Source organism: Streptopelia decaocto (genome assembly GCF_964273445.1).
Source record: "Streptopelia decaocto genome assembly, chromosome: 2".
NCBI lineage: Eukaryota > Metazoa > Chordata > Aves > Columbiformes > Columbidae > Streptopelia > Streptopelia decaocto.
The window spans coordinates 109,709,295-109,729,739 of NC_138655.1; the positions used below are offsets into that span (position 1 = coordinate 109,709,295).

Genomic DNA, 20,445 nt, shown 5'->3' on the forward strand with positions numbered 1-20,445 from the left:
TTCAAAAGCTGGCTAAATTATGCTTAAAAAAAAAAAATCACAAATAATTTTTATACTTTGAGTCCAGAAAAAAAGCTAAGGTAAAAATTACTTATTTTTCAGAGACTGAGTTTACAGTTTTGTTACTAAAGACTCTATTATCCTGCCATGGAGTTGGTAGATTTTAAGTCTGGCTACTATTCAGTACCACTGCAGTTAAGAGTCTCTTATTGAATCTGTTTCTGAATAGTGGACAAATAGCAGTGTCTGCATTAATTATGTATGTACAAAATTGTTTGAGCAATCTGCTTTTTCTCAATTTATTTAGCAGAACACTGACATGGATAAACATTACTTTTCTACAAGTGCATGTGTTATAGCCCATATCACATATGGTAGAGAGAATTTTCTTCCATACTGTGGTAGGATATGGTGCAGACAAAAATAGAGGTTACTAGAGCAGTGTTAGACTTTCCAAACTTAGGAAGTTTAAAAATGCAAATTCTAGAGTATTACTCCTATGTATTTAATGGTGTGCAAAGAGGAAACTCCATTCGCAAATTAATAAGTAGACAGTGAGCTTGCCAAGTTCTCTCCAACTACTTCCGCAAAAGCAAGCTATGCCAGGGAAAATATTCCTTTATTCTTTGATTATCAAACAATACATCGTGTGTTTTACTTATCTATCGTAACAGCTGCTGTACTAGCTGTGGAATTACTTTCTTCCACTCCGCACAGAGTTTCCGTGCTTACTGTGGGGTTGCTTTTTTCCGTGTTATTACCCGCAGTTTCCAGTTTGGCTGTGGAGACATTTTGGTTTGGGCTGTCTGTAATACTTGGCTTATCTGTCACTACTAAATCTTGCTGACCAGCCACAGAAAGACTTTCTTCAAGACTACTAGAATCTGTAATTTGCTCATGTGGTGGTTCAGGTTTTTGTTCTGTGTCTGCTTCCATGTCTTGTGTTTCACTATCAGCTTTCACCTTAGCAGCATTCCTGAAAATAGCTCTCATGACAACTGGGACTGACATGCAGCTGAAGGAGGAAATAAAACATTAGTTACTACTATAGACTTCATCCATTCTTCAATATACTTATTTTTTTAAAACTGTGGATGACACCTGAATGATGAAAAGGAATGATGGATGACACCAGAATGGTGAAAACCAGCACTACCTTCTTGCATCTTTTTGCCCTCTATAACCTGATAGGTGTTAACAGTGTAACTACAATGTGCTATACCAAAAACATATGTTGAAACAATGAAATCAGTGCTGGATCTTTGAGTTAAGTGATGCAAAGAAGCTTGATAGAAAGAATGGGAGGGTTTGGTAAAAAAAGTCATAAGGGTGCTTTTAATGAAAAACCTAAACTAACATTATTGAAATATATTCATTCTTGCTCAGTTTTATAATTGTAACTTTCATGTTTTGCATGAGACAGGAGCATATCTTCTCTAAAACACTATCCAACAGAGGTTTTTGACAATAGAGTTATGTGGTGCCAGGGATGGTGTCTAGTATCCTGTGACTTAAGACAGGGCAGGATAATTAAACAGGTTCAAAATCCAGCCTGCATTGATCTTGCTGTCATCAAACACATAATAGTTGTATACTACCTTATGCCAAGTTAACTAGTGCTCTCAGTCCTTTCTCTAGCCTATGTTCATGTATCAGAGCAACTTGTCTCTCTTGGACTGTGTTTCAGAAAACAAAACAGAGACAGCATTGTAACCATGCTATACACCCCTCACTTGATGAAAAGAAGCTCTGATTGATATTAGGTAGATGTGGAAAAAGTCCTTTCCATGCTATTCCTAGTTAAACCAGTCATGTGACATTGTAAATACACACGTTTTTTCCATTAAATGGACATCTGAGGTTCATTCCAACTGTTAGGAAATAAAACTACTTACCGCTTCACAGCTCTTGCTATAAAGTCATCACTAGAATTTAGCGTTGGATCTTGAGGATTTAAATGAAGGTGACATTGGACTTCTCTGGAGGTTATGACATCAATTAGCACTAAGAACCAAATATAAGTATTTCAAAATGCATGTTTTTATAAACATTGAAAACCATTCTTTCATTCTGATACTTGAAAAGAGGTAAGACTGAAGTCAGTGGGAAGGGGTTTGCAGCAATGCTCTTGCATAAGACTTGCTTTTTCCTAATATACTTAATTCAGCAATACTAGAAGTTTCAATTTATAATTTAACTGTGGGCCAAAACAGAATACAACTTGAATATTTTAATTTACTTCCTGTTTTATGCTGAATACAATACTTTTTAGTAAGCAGCTTATACACAAGTACTACTTTGTGTTTTTTGTGGGTCGCACACCGTTGAGAGCAGGTCTTAGAATGTATTTGTAATCAAGAAGTGTAGTGGAAGAGCCTAGACATATCCAAGTCCCTTGTCAGCCCAATAAAGATGACAGTATCCATAATTCCACACATACCACAGGCTAAATTCTCTTTCACAGGATGAAGGAAAAAGACACAAAAGCTGGTGTTCTTGTGTGGTACCACTTCAAAGTACAGCAGTTCTGAATCATCTAGAAATAAAATTACTGTTTAGTGGTATCAACCCATTGAACCTGGATTCTTCGGCTCATCCCATGCCAGAATTTTAAAAATACTGATACAGTAGAATCTAATTACTCATTACTTGGGCAACTTAGTTTATGCTTATACAAGTGTCAGGCCTAGGAGATTAAAAAATATATATATATATATTAAACAGAGTGTAATACTATAATTAAGGATTTTTCTTTTATCATTTAAAATACTCCACAAGTAACGACAGCTTTGGCAAGGGAGCAGTAAATCTGTTAACACCCAGCTTAGAAGCTAGTTTCTCTCTAGTACTCTACCATTGCTCCCAGCCACACAATTTACCTTCATTTATATGCTTGTCAGAGACACAGCTGCTAATAAGAGTGTTATATGCCACTTGATGTCGAAGAATCTCTATTACACCAGGCACACACTTCGGGTGGCTAAATGGGATTTTACTGACCAAGGCTCCTGCTAAATCTGATTTTTCTGAGCCCTTGTTTATGAAGTAACAGTGCTTTGGGCAATCTGGAAGAGACTGAACAACAAATATGGTGATATTTCAAGCACTGAAAACAAGAAAGTAAAGCTTTTTTTTTGTTATCAGGCAACTGCAAAATCTGACAGCAAAAATAATTTTGGAAGACACTCTTCTAGCATGTTCATCATGTCTCTGCATTTCAGTAGAAATATAATCCTTAAGGGAAGCTAAATAAGATACACTCTCCCTCCAAAATGCATCCAAATTAGGCAAATATACCTGAGGCAACTGGTTGGGAGTTCAAGTGCCACCCATTCTTCCATCTACTCCTAAGAGCCCTGTAAACTACAGAAATGTTAACCACCAAGATCTTCTTTTAGAATAGTATCACAGTAGTGCTGCTTGACAGTTGTGCAAATAGGATAGCAGTTTTGCCTGAAATCTCTTTGGGGCATCATCTGTTGTTCCTCCATCCATCAGTACTGCTTTCTTTGGAGAAGCATGTTTGGCTATAAAATCTCCCATTGATTCATTGGAAGAGGAGATAGTAAAAAAAAAAATTGCTACCTGTCCATGTTGACAGTGATTCCGTGACAAAATTAGAAGTGCAATATTGTGTTATCTACTTTAGGATGCCAAATGGGAACTGTCACCTTAAGAACAGGGCAGTTAATTAGCAGGGTCTACATTAAGAAAAGCAGAACAGAATAAAAGGGCTTTTCCTCCCAGGTTTGTGGAGCAAAAAGGTTTCCCCTAGATTCCTTTCAAGGTTTGAATTCAATTTAGTAATTTATTTCTAGAGATAAAATCTTTAAACTCAGAACCAAAACAATCTCCCAGCAAGTACTAGTATTTTAGGCAATTGCTGAAGAGTTCGAGCCTTTTGTGTGTATCTAATGGAAATGAAAAATTCATCACATTTTATGGGTTTTATAGAAGAGAGCTTTGCTAAACCATATTTTAGCATGGTGTAAACTTACTACTACCTTCTGTACTACCACTTCAGAGTCCAAGCACTATGTAGGCAATAGGCTCTGCTAGCACCCCTCATAGAAGAGAAAGAAGTGCCCTCTTCTTTTGCTGCCATGAATTGAAAAAATTATGTTTCTTAGCAAAAAAAAGTAGATCTTTAAAGCTTGTCTTCTAGTTCCCCTGTACATAAGTCTGGCAGAAGGCATCAGAGCCACCATTTTCTATTCTAAAACTTTCTCTACATTGAATGCACTCTAAATTAAATATTTTTAATAAAACTGTTATTAGGAAGGCATCTACAGTTAAACAACCACAGCTTTAGATAGTAATACACATCACTGTTATAGCACTTTACACATTTCTTCCTGCCAGTCCTTTAAAAAGGAATCAATATTCTCAGTGTTATCTAACCAAGAAATCTTTTTTTATTAAACCAGAATGATATGCAGTGTGACATGCAGCATGATAAAGACCTTCAAAAATCTAGGTAAGTAACATCTTGGGACTTGTTTGTCACACCAGCCAATAAGTTCTTTCTTTATAAGGCATTAAAGTTCTGAGCATTTTTTTTAGAAGAGTAAATACTTAGGTTACAGATAGACAAATTAGTATGACTTCAGCAGCCATGCACACTGTTTCATTCATCAGGATGAAAAGTTCACCTACTTGAAAGAGTCTAATATTGTTTCATAAATGACTTGAACTATTTCCTAAAGAGCATTTAAATACTGTTGGGAATCTAGGAAGTCTGCATTGCTTGCTTATGGAGAAATATAATTCAATATGCATCTTGCACAAGGGCAGGGTGTGTGTCAAATGCACACTATACTCACCACAAAGAAACAGGATTTATCTGTAGACAAGTCTTCACTGCATTTTTCTTTAAGGGCAGACTGAACAATCAGCTCATATAGAGGAGCTAGTTTCAAGCCAGTAATCTGAATTCCTGAAACCAGGTGATTTTTGTTTTTATTAGCATTAGGTTATGACCGTACATGAAAGCTAATATTAAAAACAAAACCAATGTTTCAAAAAATCAAAAACATTAATCTCCACATTCTTATTCCCTTTTTTGCTAATGGGAATTCGAGGTAGAGTATTTAACAGTTTTGCCTGTAATTGTCATATCTTTCTCCGAACTTTTGCACTGCTAAAATGTTACACTTGGGCTGATAGAACAGAAGGCATTCAGCCCCAGAAACCAGTTTTTCCTCTTACAGCATTAACACAGGGAAATAAAAAGTAAATAAGCAATGCATAGTCACAGAAGTACTAGGCCTTAAAAGCAATGACAACATGCCTGTGAGCCTCTGGATCTCTTCAATACTGGATGAGGACATAGGAATAGGCTGGTAGAACTTCAACACAAAAAATGCTGGCAAATCCATGCTGATTTCATCAGTCAGTGGTAGAAAAGCAGGGTTGCTGGGGAGAAAAAAAAAAAAAAGTCAGAAAGAAAGCTTGTTACAGAAATTGCCATAACAAGAAGTCTCAGTGCGAGGCCACTATCAAGTCCCTAGCAGTTTGCTATGCTTCATACTTTTTCTGTCTTGAGAAGAGTTTTGCTTTGAAAACACAACTATAGCTTTTACCATTTTAAAAAAAGCAAATGTGAAGACTGGCAGAAAGGAGAAGTGAGGCACCAGAAACTGAGTAAGAGTACACAAGGATGTTTGCTATAAATTGTTCTGTAGGGATTATTTTGAAGAATGATTTCAAACTTTCCTTCCAGCCTAGCACTGAAGTAGAGAGAGATGAGGTGTCAGCATCCCTGGTGGGATGACAAACTGTTTTGCATAGTAAAGTTGCAATATTGCTCAAGATATGCTTTATTTATTCTTAAACTATGCAAGAATTACTTGTCGAATACTAGGAAGTTAAGTAATACTGTTCCAGTGGATCCTTCTGGCTTAAATCTACTAATAAATCTATAGTTCAATCCAATTGACATTGTTAAATATGAACACAATAACTTTAAAGCCCATTTGGGAAAACTCTAAAAGCCACAGGTTATAGAGGGTGTAGCTATGGAGCAGAATGCCATCAATGAAATTGTTTCCTGTTTTATTTATGGTGTTATGGCTAAATGTAAATTATGCTGAGGGTAGTACAAATGACTTTAAATCCATTTCTGTGTTGAGAAGTGTCCAGAGCCTCACCCGTCCTCTCCAGCTTGAGAATCTACGAGCAGTGGAGAAAGAGGAAGTTTGTGGAGTGTATCCGTGCCTTCAACAGTTACAACTGTTTTTGTTCCACATACCTGAGAACCTGAGGGAGAAAAGAACTGCATTATTTCTCCCATGTCAGTGTAGATTAATCCTATGCATACAAAACATGCAATGGTGAGGTCTTGTAAAGGTCAGGTCCAACTGGCAGGTACAGTGGCTTGGGCAGGAAGGAGAAGCCTGCACAGGCCGCAACCAGAAGGCCAAAGTTGACCAATGGCAATATCAGCAGTAGCTGCTTTTGGGACATGCCATGAAACAGATCAAGCAACACCCCGTAATTTTCATGCTGGCTAGGCAGTTATTTTGTTTGATACCACTCTCACTTCAATTTGGGTCAACAGCCAAGAGATGAGAAAGTAGTTTCCTAATGTAGATTATAATTGTGCTACAGTGCATCACAGAAATTATTCTGCTAAAGCAGAATTTTAAGTCTTATTTCTGAGTTTCATTAATGAACTTTGTTCAATGAAACAGATACTGCTGAAAAAGTTATCACATTAGTTATTTCTGCTTTTCTAGCTTTACCGGGATTTAGTTCTGCTTCCAAAACTTGATAGGGAGAAATGTAAAATTCAATGTTCGTAAGAGTTCCTGAGGAATAAAAAATATACATATATAAAAGAGGCATGTAGACGTCTTGACACAAAAAGGAAAAAAACAAAAGCAGTGTAGATAGGCAGAAGGGGATTCTTCATAAGAGTACATCTCTAATTGCGGTATATGTTCAAATCACAGCATTTCCTTAGCATTTAACAGCTAAATCCTCAGTGTATAAAGTCATCAGACATCTTTGAAAAGATTGAGTTTCTATCTCTTGCACAATAACCTGCTCTTCAGCCTTAAAAATACTAGCTGAACTGCTTGCTTTCTATGACTAGTCTGATATAGAAGGAAAAGCTGTAGTGCTTGCCTAAAGGACACAAACTGTGCAACAGGATAGTAGTAACACGTATTAGAAGTACTTTTAAGAACTATAACACATTAATGGTTAAAGCTTACTTCTGACAGTGTAAATAAGCCAAAAAGCTTATCAACCGACTGTATTTCCCTTTTAGGCAACATATTATCTCAGCTACTACTGCTGTTGCCTCAGGGTTACTCCCAAACTGTGGTTTCCCACATAACCTCAGAATACTGCTGGCTTTGCTTTTAGGCTGCTGCAAAGTCAATGTTGCAGTAACTGATAAACAACCTGGGCTCTCTGTATTTTCTTCTTCTGTATGTCTGTACACCATCTGAGAATACAGACACAGTAAGTCCCTACAGCATGTTTTATGTATAATAGAGGATCTTCACTGGAAACAAACATCTACTCAGTAGAGCTTATTACAATTCTTTGAATCCATGGAGAAAGGAAACAAGCAAACAAAAAAATCACCTCCAGTTCTTGGCACCAGGTGTCCTACTTTTCCATGAAGTACTTCAGTAACTCTGTTTACATCCTGTGTTCTAGTTCAAAACACATCTTGATTAGTGTTTCCTGAGATGCAGTGCTAGCCAGGCTAATTTAAAGGCTAATTTGCACCCTTAATCAAAGAGAGAGGATGCTTTCTTGGAAGTAGATTTTGTCTACCATTTGTTATGACAGCTTCCAAAACCCCATAATTCCATTCATGTATTACTCCCAGGACTTGGGCTTCCAGTTTCAACCCTGGATCTGAGCTGTTTCACGTTGCAATTTGATGTGCTGTTCACCAGAAACGAAGGGGGACAAAAATATTGGAGTGGCAGCTTGAGCAAAGAGTGAGGAAATAACCTGGATAAACTCACTCAAACAGAACCAATCTCTAACCTCATGTTTAATCATACAGCTGTGTACTAAAACTCTGCAGTGCATTAAATTATATAATAGATGGGACGAATAATCTGTTTAACTCACAAATAATATTTACTGAGATATCAGGGATCAGCAAGGATATTTGTTCATGGAGTTAACATGCTTCATAAGGAAACACTGTACAAACATAATCCAAGAGTGTATTTCAAGTTACAGAAGGCCATGCTTGCCATAAGTACTTAACAGGCAAGATAACAGAAAAGATGCTTCAAAAATCCAGAAGGAAAGCACTGCCCTCAACTCTGATCTTCTGAAAAGAAGGAAAATCATTGTACAGTTACCAGAGAGTTTACAAAAATCTGGTTGCCATCCACCTATAATCCTACTTTTTGAAAGGAGAAATGAAAAAATGGATAGGAGGAAAGCTGGCATCCACTACTCCTGACCTAAAACCTGATCACAAAACAAGACAGCCAAACAGCAGGACCCCAAAAGGTGTATTTTTACTTCTGCCACAGGGAGGTCTAAACATGACTGCTGACTTTCAGATGCACCGTTTGCTCTTAGTGGCTGGTCTCACACACACACCCCCACCCCTCCAAGCTCTGCAACCAACCAGTTTCCCAGCAAGTCTCTTAGATAAAGCACAGGCGTTCAGTAGATAGTCTTGTTTGGCATGCCTGGGGTTGGCAAACTGCAGAAAGGCTTCAAGCTTTCCAGTGAGAAAACACTCATTAGCCTTCCACATCCTGCTCTATAATTAGATCAGTTAACTTGTTTTTTAGTGAAATGAAGGGGTGGGGGAGGAGGGAAAGGTAGAAAGAGGTAGACTTCAAGTTACCTGTCTACAAGGGACATTGTATAAAGGTCTCTTTCAAGGGCCCGCAAAGCAAAGTATGCCTTAGCTTGCATTTTGCTGGAAGAGTGAGAAGACATACTTTTTTTAATAAGTAAACAAAAGCTAGGCTATAGATGTTAATATTTTTTTTTTTCAGGTAAAAACTAGTTGCAACCTGTTTCCTGGAATTTGATACAGATTTGACAGGTCTTCTAGAATCTTTCCAAAGGCATCATAGTTCTTCATCCTACCAAAAAGAAACAATTGCTATCATGCAACTAAATGAGATGGATAAGTCTTTTATAGCTAGCTTGCTAGAAAAAGCACCATCTCAGAGAGACATAGGCTCCCTTCTTATCAGATCTGGAAAGCAACAGTACTGCTTTTAAATTTTCTTAGAAAATACCAGGAAATGTGAGTCTTTGGCTCTGATGCAAAAACCAATGTAATTATAGCTGGCACTGGTTAAATATGCACTCCTGAAAGCAATAGATGTGCATGATACACAAAATTGACAGCTTATCAGCTGCAAAGCACTTTTCCTGATCTTCCAACAAAGCTAGCCATGTAGTAACACTTCCCTGATAAAATGCATTTGTACATTGTTCTTTCCATCAGAACATCAAGGATTATGTTAATATTGCACTTCACTGCACCCTGTGAGGGAGACGGATCTTATATACAATTGATAGATACACTGATCAAAAAAAAAGGACAGGAGATAAGTGGCTTCCATAAATTGTGAAGAAATGGTTTGGACTGCTCAAACCCCAGAATTCCTGCATATTCTAACTAGCTGTGATAGCATGGAGCTCTGCTAAGTCTAACCCACCAGGTATTTACTCACCTGCTTAAGTGGATTTAAAGTGGATTTTACAAGCCTTACTAAACACTCTAGTGCTGCAGTCACACAGAGATGTGCCCAAGAAGACACACCTTCCCTTTCCATACAGATGTGGCTGCAATGGGGATCAGCAGAGAGAACAAATGAGCCTGCCTGACATTCACGTTGGGACAAATCCTTTCCAAAAAGAAACCTTAACAAGTCACTCAGCTCTACCATGACTCTTTCCAGCTGGAGTGGTGGGGAAGCAGGGAAAAGGCAGGGCAGCAGGCATGCAGGGGCAGGCACAGACTCAGCACCAGCCTATGCATTAGCTGGCTGGTTCATCATGATTTTATAGTTACTTTGAGACCTGCAGGAAACATTACACATATAACAAACTGCCTTATGACCAAATAAAATATCACACCAAGAGGTGCAGAAGGGATACTTGCACTGTGTGCCAAACCCTAACAAAAACAGGAAGGCAGACAAGTAGTACCCATAGTGCCAATAGTAACTATATGTCACCGCTCAGAGCCAAACTGCTGGCAGTTAACATCACTGGCAGTCAAAAACCTAGGAAAATGCAAGTTAAAGCTTTAAAACATAGCTGTTTACATCCATAAAGCTAATATAACTTCATTTCTGAGGAAGGAGAGGGCTAGAAAAACTGATGCATTACAGGGCCACATAGAAAAGAGGTGAAATATGCAAGGTCAGTTATTATTCTTTCTCTCTCTACCTTCACTTTCACCTGTTCAGCCAAAGTAATTAACTAATAATCCAATTTCTTAAACACGCTCATTTTTAGTAAAACCTGGAACCTTGATGATATAGGCTGGAGAACTTCTAAATGGACTTTAAAGGTGGTGGTCTGACCTGGAACAGCAGCTATTCATACAGAACAAAATATGATAATACTAATACTACTAATAATAATAAAAAAATACATATAGTGCCCTAGTGCTACAAGAAAATATTAAAGTAACATCTCCTTTGCATTTGCAAATAAAAACAGGCCAGGTGATATCACCTTGCTTTCATTGCTGTGTTAGAAACCTGAAGGACATGTAGTTAGAATATTTGCATGAGGATAATACAAAGACTATTTAGTATTTGATGGAAGGAGACGGGGAAAAGTAATACCTTGTTTGGATCTGTAAATCTGCCAGTTTTGAATCATCATCATCAGTCCGTTTCCAAAACTATGGATCCAAGTAGCTCTATAATTCTGGCAATCAACACAACTACCAGTATTCAAAGGCAGCGTTCAACTGGCAGCTAGAACCAATGTATTGGGGTTACTCTTTCCCCCCGCTCCATTGAAACACTAGCAATTTAGCTGTTTTTAACAGAATGACTTGAAAAAACAAGTAATGCCTGGAATATCTTTTCCAAATTATATTTGCTACAGTTTTAGCCTTGAATTTACAAATAGGAAGCGGGTAATAACAGTTAGAACAGCCACCAACCTCTAACATGGAGCACTGGAATGAACTTCCCACAGGAAATAAAACCCAAAAAGGTGTCAGTTCTTCTGTTGTTTCCTGGATTTATATTATTGTTTCCTGATTCTTGCTTTTTTTACACCCAACTTTTTTTCCCCCCCTTTCAGTTCTTATACTGAACCCATTCTAGCCTTGACTTCTCCACAACATTCAGAGAAACACAAGACTCAGGAATTCTTTTCTATTCAACAAGACTCTGCACATTATTCTTTACCTTAGATGCTGCACCAAGTCATCACAAACCTACAGGAATAAAAAATAGGAGTTTTCGTGTTTCTTAAACCACCTTTTGTGAAACATCTCTTAAAAGCATTTCATTGGTAACAATAAGATTGTTCTCTATTACTTCTCATTAGCTGAATAGTTAGCTAAAAAAAAAAAAACACCAACAAAAAACAGAGTAACATTACAATAGTTAAAATATAACAATATAATAATTAGAAGAACAAAGGCTCTGTGGAAGAGGATAAAATTAACAGAAATAGTTTGTTGATAAATTATTTCCAGAAAAAAAAAAAAAGTCTTTGCCAGTTTTTCTTTTATTGGTAATCACTGTGCTGAAATTCTCTGGATATGCAGTTCCATCCTAATAATATTGTCCAGCACTTTGCTGGTTAAACAGAACAACTCGAAATTCCTCCGCTGAGTCTAACTGAAAAAAAGGGACTAAAATAACTCCAAATTAATGTAACAATTTGGATACTTACTGATAAAAATCAGAGTTTATGCTCCCCACCTCCCCCCCCCCCAACAGCTTGTTATATCTTTGATCTGAAGGATTCTCTGTAGCACTAAACAACTGCAGAGCACGGTATGTGAACTGCAGTGATGTTTTGCCAATATTTCAATGAGAAATTTTTCAAGAAAAATACACACAGTAGTAGGAATGCACATACTCATAAAGAAGGCAGAAGGAAAAACTTAATCTCTGGTAACAGCTTTAAGACACCCATTTGGAATATAGTTTGCACTACACCTTGGTAGGAAAATATTTTAAGACTTTGTTATTTACTGTACATTGATAATGTCAAAGTATGAGAATATAAATATTTATGCAAGGTGCTACAAAATTCTTGGAAGTGGGCATGTCATCTGAGTTTTACCTTTAATATTTAGTTCTATGGTACTTAATATCTGTAACTGAGTTGGAAGCTTAGGTGAGAGATTCAGATGCCTAAAGAGGCAGCTAGTGTCATGCCCAGGCTGGCAGGTGTGTGACAAGACCAAAAGGAAGCCAAAGGCATGGCAACTGGAGGCCAGGTAGGAGACTACAAGAAGGTGAGAGACAATTAACTTTACCACAGGAGCTTCTCCAAAGTGAGCCAACTTTACATCGATCACATTTCCATCCTTCTCCAGCTGAACTTCTATATAAAACATGTTTGATGTTATGTAGCAGGCAGTCCCACTGGGGCTAACATGAGCATTAAGCCTGAGGAGAAAGAGAAAAAGAAAAAAAGTTTGTGTATCTAAAAATTCTGTCACATGAAGAAAGGAAATAAGTGTAGTTTACTTGGTCGTGGGAAGAGACACCAGGGATGCTTCAAAAATAACTCTTCCTTGCCTTAGCTTCTGAAAGCTATCCAACCAGTCATTGTATTTGTGTTCTGCTCTTTGCATTATCATGTTGGTTTGCTGAAAACTATTTACTTCAATCTGTAGCTTTGGGACCTAGGCATGCATGTCCCCTCTTCACCCCACAACCTCCTGCACAAAGGGCTAACCAAAATAGCCAGTTACGCCTGTGCCGAGTAATACTCCATTAGAACACCAAGCTGAAAAAAAATGTTGTTGACAAGCCATCCAGATGGTATTCCTCACTGGACTCGGGGCCATGCTTGCTCATTTGCATTTATTCATAAACAAACTTACCCTTTTTGTTTGGATAAATATTCCAATCTGTTCATCACAGAAAACAAAGATTTAGCTGCAAAAAACAAAAGTGTTATTTAATCAGGCTGCAATGATCAAGAAGTAGAACCTCTATTATCCTGATTTAAAGGTTATGATTTAAGTAATGAGAAAATAGTATCTTTTGCATGACTTCTTATTTTTAATGACAACTATTACCCTATGATTAACGAGTGCTGTGCTGGGTAGAGCTTATTCTCAGACTTTGCGAATAGCTATAGCCTGAAGGCTTAGCCCAAAGATGAATCACAAGTCTCTGTGTCATATCCACCTCTGTACATTTGACATTTTTGTGCAGAACATCACCAATGGAAAAGGATGGGTAGTTTCCATAGATTAAAAAATACACTTTGAGTTACCTGACAGCTCATTACCATTTAATGTCCTCTGTATCTTCTCCATGCAAGAGAGCAATGGACTATCTGGAGCATTACTGGCAGGCTGTTGACGTGGCTTATCCTAGCACAATTATAAAAAAAGAGACAGACTCCTTAAATTACTAGCCAAAGAGGAATATTACTGCATGTGAGACACCGAACACTGATGTCCAGTACAACAAAATACTACTTATTTCTTTTTGTCAGACATAGCTACAATCATAGGCCACCTCTATCTCTAAAGTGGCAGCACTGAATGGATTTGTGAAGACCCTTTGCATAATTATTTATCAGAAGCCTCTCGTGCAGGGAACAGTTTTCTGTTCCCTTTTATTTTGAGCTAAATACAAGCTCTGCCAGCTAATTTCACCATGATACTAGAGATCAACTAGGAAAATACTTAGATTTTTATTTTAGGAGGAGTCTGCCTGAGTGAGAAGGAGAGATTGGTAAGCACCACAGGTGTACTTGGTTAGGCTCAGGGTGCAAGTTCCAGCTGAAGATAGTAACTTAAGTAGCAAGCAGACTCCTTCTCTTCTGGCTCTTGTCTGAAAACTTCTTATACTTCACAAAGAATATTCACTGCTGAAAAGTTTTCACTATGTTCAAAATCAGGACTTTGTTTTCAGAGTAAGGCTGTAGTTAAGCATTAATAAAAAGCATGGAAACAAATGGGACTTTTTATACTAAGATCAGAGCAGTTGTGCTAATCTGCTTTTTACAAAGATGATTCTTAAATATAATTAGCTACTAGAATGGCAGGAAGCACAGAATGACTTAAGGTACATCGCAGCAGGAGAGAGACTAGATAGCAGGTTGCAGGCCAGTTTCTGAAAAACAGTCTTCTCTCAGTCCTGTGGGCAAGAATACTATGCATACTATGAATGTGCTAATGATAATTAATAGAAAATAACCTGAAGTATTAGACAATCAGCACTATTTTCTGAAGAGTTAAAACAATGCAGGAAACAATGTTAAAATAATGCAGGAAACTTTTTTATCTACTGTTGTAAGAAAAAAAAAAACAGGAACCAGGCCATAATAGGCACCCGTTTTCTGGAGTTCTTTGGGTTTTTTTTAAAAGGTCAAGCAGTTTTTGATCCATCTTGGCAACCTGCTCTTACACCACATATCCCTCTCTCGCCTAATCTGAGGTTCTTACCATACAAAAATGGACAAGTTTCTGAGTTTCAGTCCATGGTTTTTGTTGGTATTTTAAACGCAACTGTTCCATTAAGGCATTTGTAGAAGTAGCTTTTGCAGCACCTGAAAAACATGTCAAAGTGTTCTAAATATAGTGGCATGTATTTACATTGGCAATGAGAAGAGCTGGAGAAGGAAAAACATAAAACCCTGCTAAGGTCATAGGTGTTATGCTTCAAAAGAGGAGGCAGGAAAAAAAAAATAGTTTTAGTTGAATTTTGCATAAAAGTAACTAATTTTTCTAAGACTTCTGGCAGAAAAAGGGCAGGTGGAGATTTTGTACAGGCAAGTATTCTCACTATTAAATACAGAGATGCAGCCTAGTCTTCAGCTTCTTAAACAATAGGCTTTACCTATGCACAATATCATACAGATATTCTTAAGTACCAAGGTTTTGCCATGGGCTTCAGGCATCCAGATTTCTACACCCACCTAGAGCTCATTAGAGCTAATTTTGATTAGAGATAAAAAATTAGAGATAATTTTTTATGATGAGGGTGGTGCAACCCTGGAACGAGTTTCCCAGAGAGGTGGTAGATAACCCATCCCTGGATACATTCCAGGCCAGGCTGGACAGGGCTCTGAGCAACCTGATCTAGTTGAAGATGTCCCTGCTCATTGCAGGGGGAGTGGGCTACATGACCTTCAAAGGTCCCTTCCAACCCAAGCTATTCTATGGTTTTGCAGAGGAATGATCTCAATGCAGAGTTGTGGCTTGTTTTTTGTCTCTAATTAAGATGGCAAGAAAGGAGAATAGCACCAAGAAAAGGAACATTTTCAGCAGAAAACAGGATCCAGAGTCTCAAAATTTTTTGTTGAGACATGGTGCACCCATAACCACTAATTCCATGAGGAATAAACCTGGAATGAACTTCCTAATACATCAGCCTGAGATCAGCAGGAAGACTCCAGACTGATTAGCAAGAGAAAACTGAATCCCTGCAACATGCCACTCACTCTGCTCTGCCCTGCCCCTCAGCACCAGAAAAAAAAACATTGCAAGGTACCGCCTTGATCTAGAGAGCACAACATCACAGAGAATTGTCCCCTTTGAGCTAGAAGCACTGCACAGGGAGAGGGAGACAGACTAGGAGAGGCACCTCTATACCCCTTGCATACACCAGGCAGGGATGGATGGTGAGTGAGAGCTAGCAGTATCTTCCTCCTGCTAGCAAGGAGAGCAGAAACCACAGTCCCTGTAAAGCAGACCACCCAAACCACAGGAGCTCAATCAGCTCTTGCAAGCACCTCTGCTGGGGAACATGCCCTCAGTAATGTTCCCACTCACCCATACCTTGATGCTCACCATCCCCTTCCTCCATCTTTCTCCCTCCACACCACAGGAAACCAGGGCTCCTACTTGTAGCACCTGCACCACAGCACCCACAGGTGCTCTACAAGGCAGAAGGCTTTCTCCCTTATAAAACTGGTCCCCAGGGGTTTGAACTTGAGAAGCTTGATAAGCACAACAGCATCACCTCTCAACTCTGCTAATTTTTAGAAGGGGTGAGGCATCTTGTCAGTCATGTTCTTCCACATCTGTGTCCTAAGGATAAGGCATAATGTCTGTCCCCATCTTTTCAGAAGGTATAGCACTCTCAGGAAAAGACTGAATTTAACTGGAGGAGAGAGGTAGGTGGGGATATGATTGACAGCAATAATCACTCAGCAAAACAGGGAAGCAGGGTCTAGGTTAGGGGTGGGGAAAAACAAACACAAAACCCAACTAAAACCACCACCAACAAAAAAATGCACTATAGCTACCTATATTTGTATAATTATTTTACTGTATTTGTGCATCCTTTTGTGGCCACCTCATGTTGCTGGTCTCCTTGTACATAGAAATCAGTGTGTAACAGCAGTGTGAGGTTTGAGGTTTAATCCTGGAACTTTGTATAGGCACTAGCTTGAAACTCGGTCACCAGGGAACACCAGGTCTACAGCAAAAAGAGCATGTCTCACATAATTCCTATGTGGCAGTGTTTCAAGAGGTTTTTACAGCATGCTTCCTGTTTTCAGCTGTCATTGGCTATGCTGCAGTGCCTGAAATAGTCTCATAACATGTAAAGCAGATGATCTTGAACTTGTATGTAGGTACCTGAGTAGAAAGTAAATAGTCTGGTGGCCTTACTAAGATTACAGAGAAAACTGTATATTGACCTAGGAATCCATGGAGAAGTATAAGGTATGTGCCAAAAAAACAGTATTTGTCTCCAAACAGACAGGTGTCAAGCATATTACTTAGGGAAAGTTAATGCAGCTGAAAGAGTTAAATATGTTTGGATTTAAGCTTTTACAAAGGAGGTGAAAAGTGATCAAGTAAATTTGTGATGTAATTCCACACTTGCTGTAGATGGCACTTCCCTAAAATTATTAGCTTGGCTTATGCTATTAAATATTAATTTATTTTTAAAACTGACATTAGAGTGACTATAGGTATAGTAATGAGCTCTGTGATTTTGTGTATCCATTTAAAAATATGTTTTCAGCATTTCTAGAGAGGCTTTCTATCTTAAGTTTGCTTGAACAACATATTGAATTGTTTTCTGCTAGGCAAGAACATGTACTATGTCCTATGTAAAGTAAGTAGGTTGCCTCAGTCCAGATCATATGTATAGGCGTGTACACATGACATACCACAACTTGGTAGTGTTTAATATTTTTGTGGCAATTTTCATAAAAGTTTGCCCTGATCCAGAACTCTTTGGAGTCTCTGTGATTTTGATACTGACTTGAGTGGTTTGATAATGTCCTGAATAAGCAGAAAAGTAAATTATTTGCTGAGCCTCTTGAGCAGAACACTTCCAAAATAATGGAGAAAAACATGCCACTGCTTATCTTGTCCACGCAATAACTGTTCTGCGAATAAACAGAGGACTTGAAGTTTAAGTAGTCACAGTCCAGCCTAAAATCCACTTTGATTTTAAACACAAAATAACCTCTTCCATTGTGCTTAAATATATATATATTTAGGTAGATGAATTTGCATCATTTTTCCTGGATGAGGATAGTGCCAGATGTTCATAACAAGACAAATATTCTAAGACAAGTAGTAGCCTTCATATCTACATAACATTGTAATATTGGCTAAGATCATACATGAGAAACAGCAGCTCAAGCATTGTCAGAAAGCTCCGCCAATCAAGGTCTTGTTCCAGTATTCAGAACTGTCCTATCAAATTACCACACTCAAGAGAAGAGTTAAGAGTGTTGAATAATTAAAAGTATTCTAATTATAGCATCCCAGGCATATTAGATACACAAATGTTTAACTGGGTCGGTTCATGGGGGGAAAAAAAAAAAAGGCAACTGGCCAAGCATCTTCATCAGTATAAAAGATAACAGGAATTACCACATGAATCCTGCATGCCCACCTGCTCTAGATTACTCTCTGTTTGTGCATTCAGCAAAAAAATGCTGTTGAAATAAACTTTCATGAGCACAGTTAGAAAATAAGTTGTAATCAGGGAAAATATTTTCTTACTCTCAGACAAAGGGAGGTTATCTTATTCCCTTTTAAAGGGTTAACACTTGTATACTTCTTTAGGGACCTTTTGAGAAATTCATTATTATTACTACTGTGTTTATTTTTGTCATGGTTTTCTGCATCTTTCTAAATTCCTGATTCCATAATATGCTTCACGTTATGCTTCACAATGCATGCCGTGGGAGCACGGCGATTCATATGAAAATAAAATTTTGTCATTTCATAGTTCTTTCATTTCTGATGATTTTTCCATTTCATTGAATGGTACTTTGTTTTTCTGAGAAAGGATCAACATATTTTCTATTCATATTCTTGCATGAATTCAAGTAAACTATTTGTTTCAGTGAAGACACTCTAGACGTAATACAGAACAAGGGACAATTTTGCATATTTTAATGATAGCAGTCTGGGAAAGATTCCAGGAATTCCATATTCAGTGCAACATTGGTGTATTTTTTTGTTTGTTTCTGGTTTCTTTTGGGGGGCTGGGGGTTGCTTTTTTTTTCTATTAATCTTACATCCAGTTTTGATTTTTCTTTTAATCTAAAGAATAAAATTCAAAATAAATCACCAGCAATATCTTCACTGACCTGCTTCCAGCACTTTCTTGGAAATGCATCTTTCCAGAAGCCCTCAGCTGAACTGTTGATCAGAGAAAACAGCAGCTACATAACAGCCCACAGTAAGTCTAAATAAAGAATTGGAGCCTGAGACGGTCAGTGAAAAACTAGTGGTTCCAGTTAGAACTGCAGGATGTGTAAAAGGTGTCGCTGTGATTGTCTGAATTGATACTGACTCAGGAGATCAGAGGTAATATTGTGTTCTTTCAGAAAGCCCCAAGGGATATGAGAGTGATCAGCAGTGACAGAGCTATAAAATGGGCATGTAACTGGAATGTGAATCAGTGTTTATCAAAAATGGTGAGCATTCCAACAATTCCTTTATCTATGCCAGGTGCTTTTTCATCTAAGGTAGGCTAAACCAAGTGCTGTTTAGCTTTTATGAACCATAGCTTAGTCTGTTATGATCTATAGTTTATGGCTTTACAACCCGTAATTACTACAGTATGTTTTGTCACCTTTCTTTCACTCTCTACATCATCTCCACAGTAAACATTTTGTTCCGGAGAATATCAGAACGTTGGTGTCTGCATTTTATTTCTCAACAGCCATATAGACTGAACCAGTTTTACTTCATGACTTTCTGAGTAACACTTCTGGCACTTCTAACACTCCAAAGCCTGTAGAGATAGACATCAAAAAAAAAATAGGTTCGTAGCAAATGGCCATGAATGTAGAAATATATTGACACTGACAAGGCATATATTTTCTTTGGAGCATAGTCAAGATATGGCTAACATTTCTGCTTGACATTAGCGTTATCTCCAAGTTGTTCTTGTCTAAGTGTTTTCCCAAAGTTACTAAAGACACGTGACCGTGATTTAAATAACTTCGTGAATGAACATGGGAGAGGTGGCTTCATAAGCACACATTTTTCCTTTCATAGGACACTGTGGCTGGTGTTCATAACCAAACATTTGTTGTTTATCCCACATCTGTCATCTTTCTAAGCCCATTCTGATCATTTTTATAACTAAAATCAGGTGTTGCACTATCATTTGTGTTCTTTACTGACATCAGTCAGCTGAAATCAATGGAACCCATCACTTAAGAGCCACAACAGTTCTCCTTCAAGAAAGTGAATGCAGCTGGCATGTATTCTGCAGAATTAATAATAACCATAATATGCTGGAGGTCCACATTGAAAATGTTACTGTTAGAAGAGGGGGGAAAGAATGGGAGCTAAGAGTTAGCTGGGGAGTTGAAAATCATGATAAGCATTGAGGAGGTAACTGAGATAGAGAAGAGGTGAAATAGAGAAAGAGAATAATTGTGCTTAAAGGACCTTTCCACCAATATGTCTCAAAGCTAAGAACATAGGAGGCCAGCTTTATGATCTTGTTTTGCCAGAGAGATGGGGAGAGGAAGTGGCTCCTGGCCACAGTCACAGAACTAGAAACCAAACTGCAGTTTACCTGACTCCGCTGTAGCACATCCCTATCAGAAGCAAGAAATAAACTTTCAAAGAAAGAAAGAAAGGGGGAGAGAGACCAGAGAAACACAGGAGGAAAGGCTGTAAAAAGACACAAAAAACCCGTGAAGTATGAAACTATATAAAGTATGAAAACCAGGAGCAATAGAAAATGAAGGCTGTAGAAAGCAGAAAATGTATAAAAAGGAAAAGATAAGGGAATTAATTATATAGAGAAATCTAAGATTAGAAAAAATATTTTTACAATT

The 20,445-nt window shown here is 37.9% G+C and overlaps 1 protein-coding gene across 1 annotated transcript; it reads right to left on the reverse strand.

The window, feature by feature from the left end:
• Window positions 1-73: 73 nt before the first annotated feature.
• Window positions 74-15,159, reverse strand: LOC309437019 (mediator of RNA polymerase II transcription subunit 1-like). The gene is made up of 15 exons (XM_082046854.1): window positions 14,618-15,159; window positions 13,453-13,537; window positions 13,040-13,094; window positions 12,467-12,599; window positions 11,382-11,410; window positions 9,009-9,080; window positions 8,837-8,911; window positions 7,597-7,667; window positions 6,744-6,809; window positions 6,150-6,258; window positions 5,291-5,415; window positions 4,824-4,936; window positions 2,880-3,075; window positions 2,441-2,536; window positions 74-1,979 (listed from the first exon to the last, which is right to left on the reverse strand). Exons 1-15 carry the CDS (start codon window positions 14,687-14,689, stop codon window positions 1,954-1,956), a joined length of 1,323 nt encoding a protein of 440 aa, XP_081902980.1. The 5' UTR covers window positions 14,690-15,159; the 3' UTR covers window positions 74-1,953.
• Between the last annotated feature and the right edge of the window lie 5,286 nt (window positions 15,160-20,445).

Excerpts from the sequence above, each read along its gene's own strand:
- LOC309437019 (XM_082046854.1), bottom strand. The coding sequence starts at position 14,689 with ATGGAACAGTTGCGTTTAAAATACCAACAAAAACCATGGACTGAAACT. Across the intron at positions 12,600-13,039 it reads TATTTATCCAAACAAAAAGG|GCTTAATGCTCATGTTAGCC; the intron begins GTAAGTTTGTTT and ends CTTTCTCCTCAG. Across the intron at positions 11,411-12,466 it reads ACTTTGGAGAAGCTCCTGTG|GTTTGTGATGACTTGGTGCA; the intron begins GTAAAGTTAATT and ends TTATTCCTGTAG.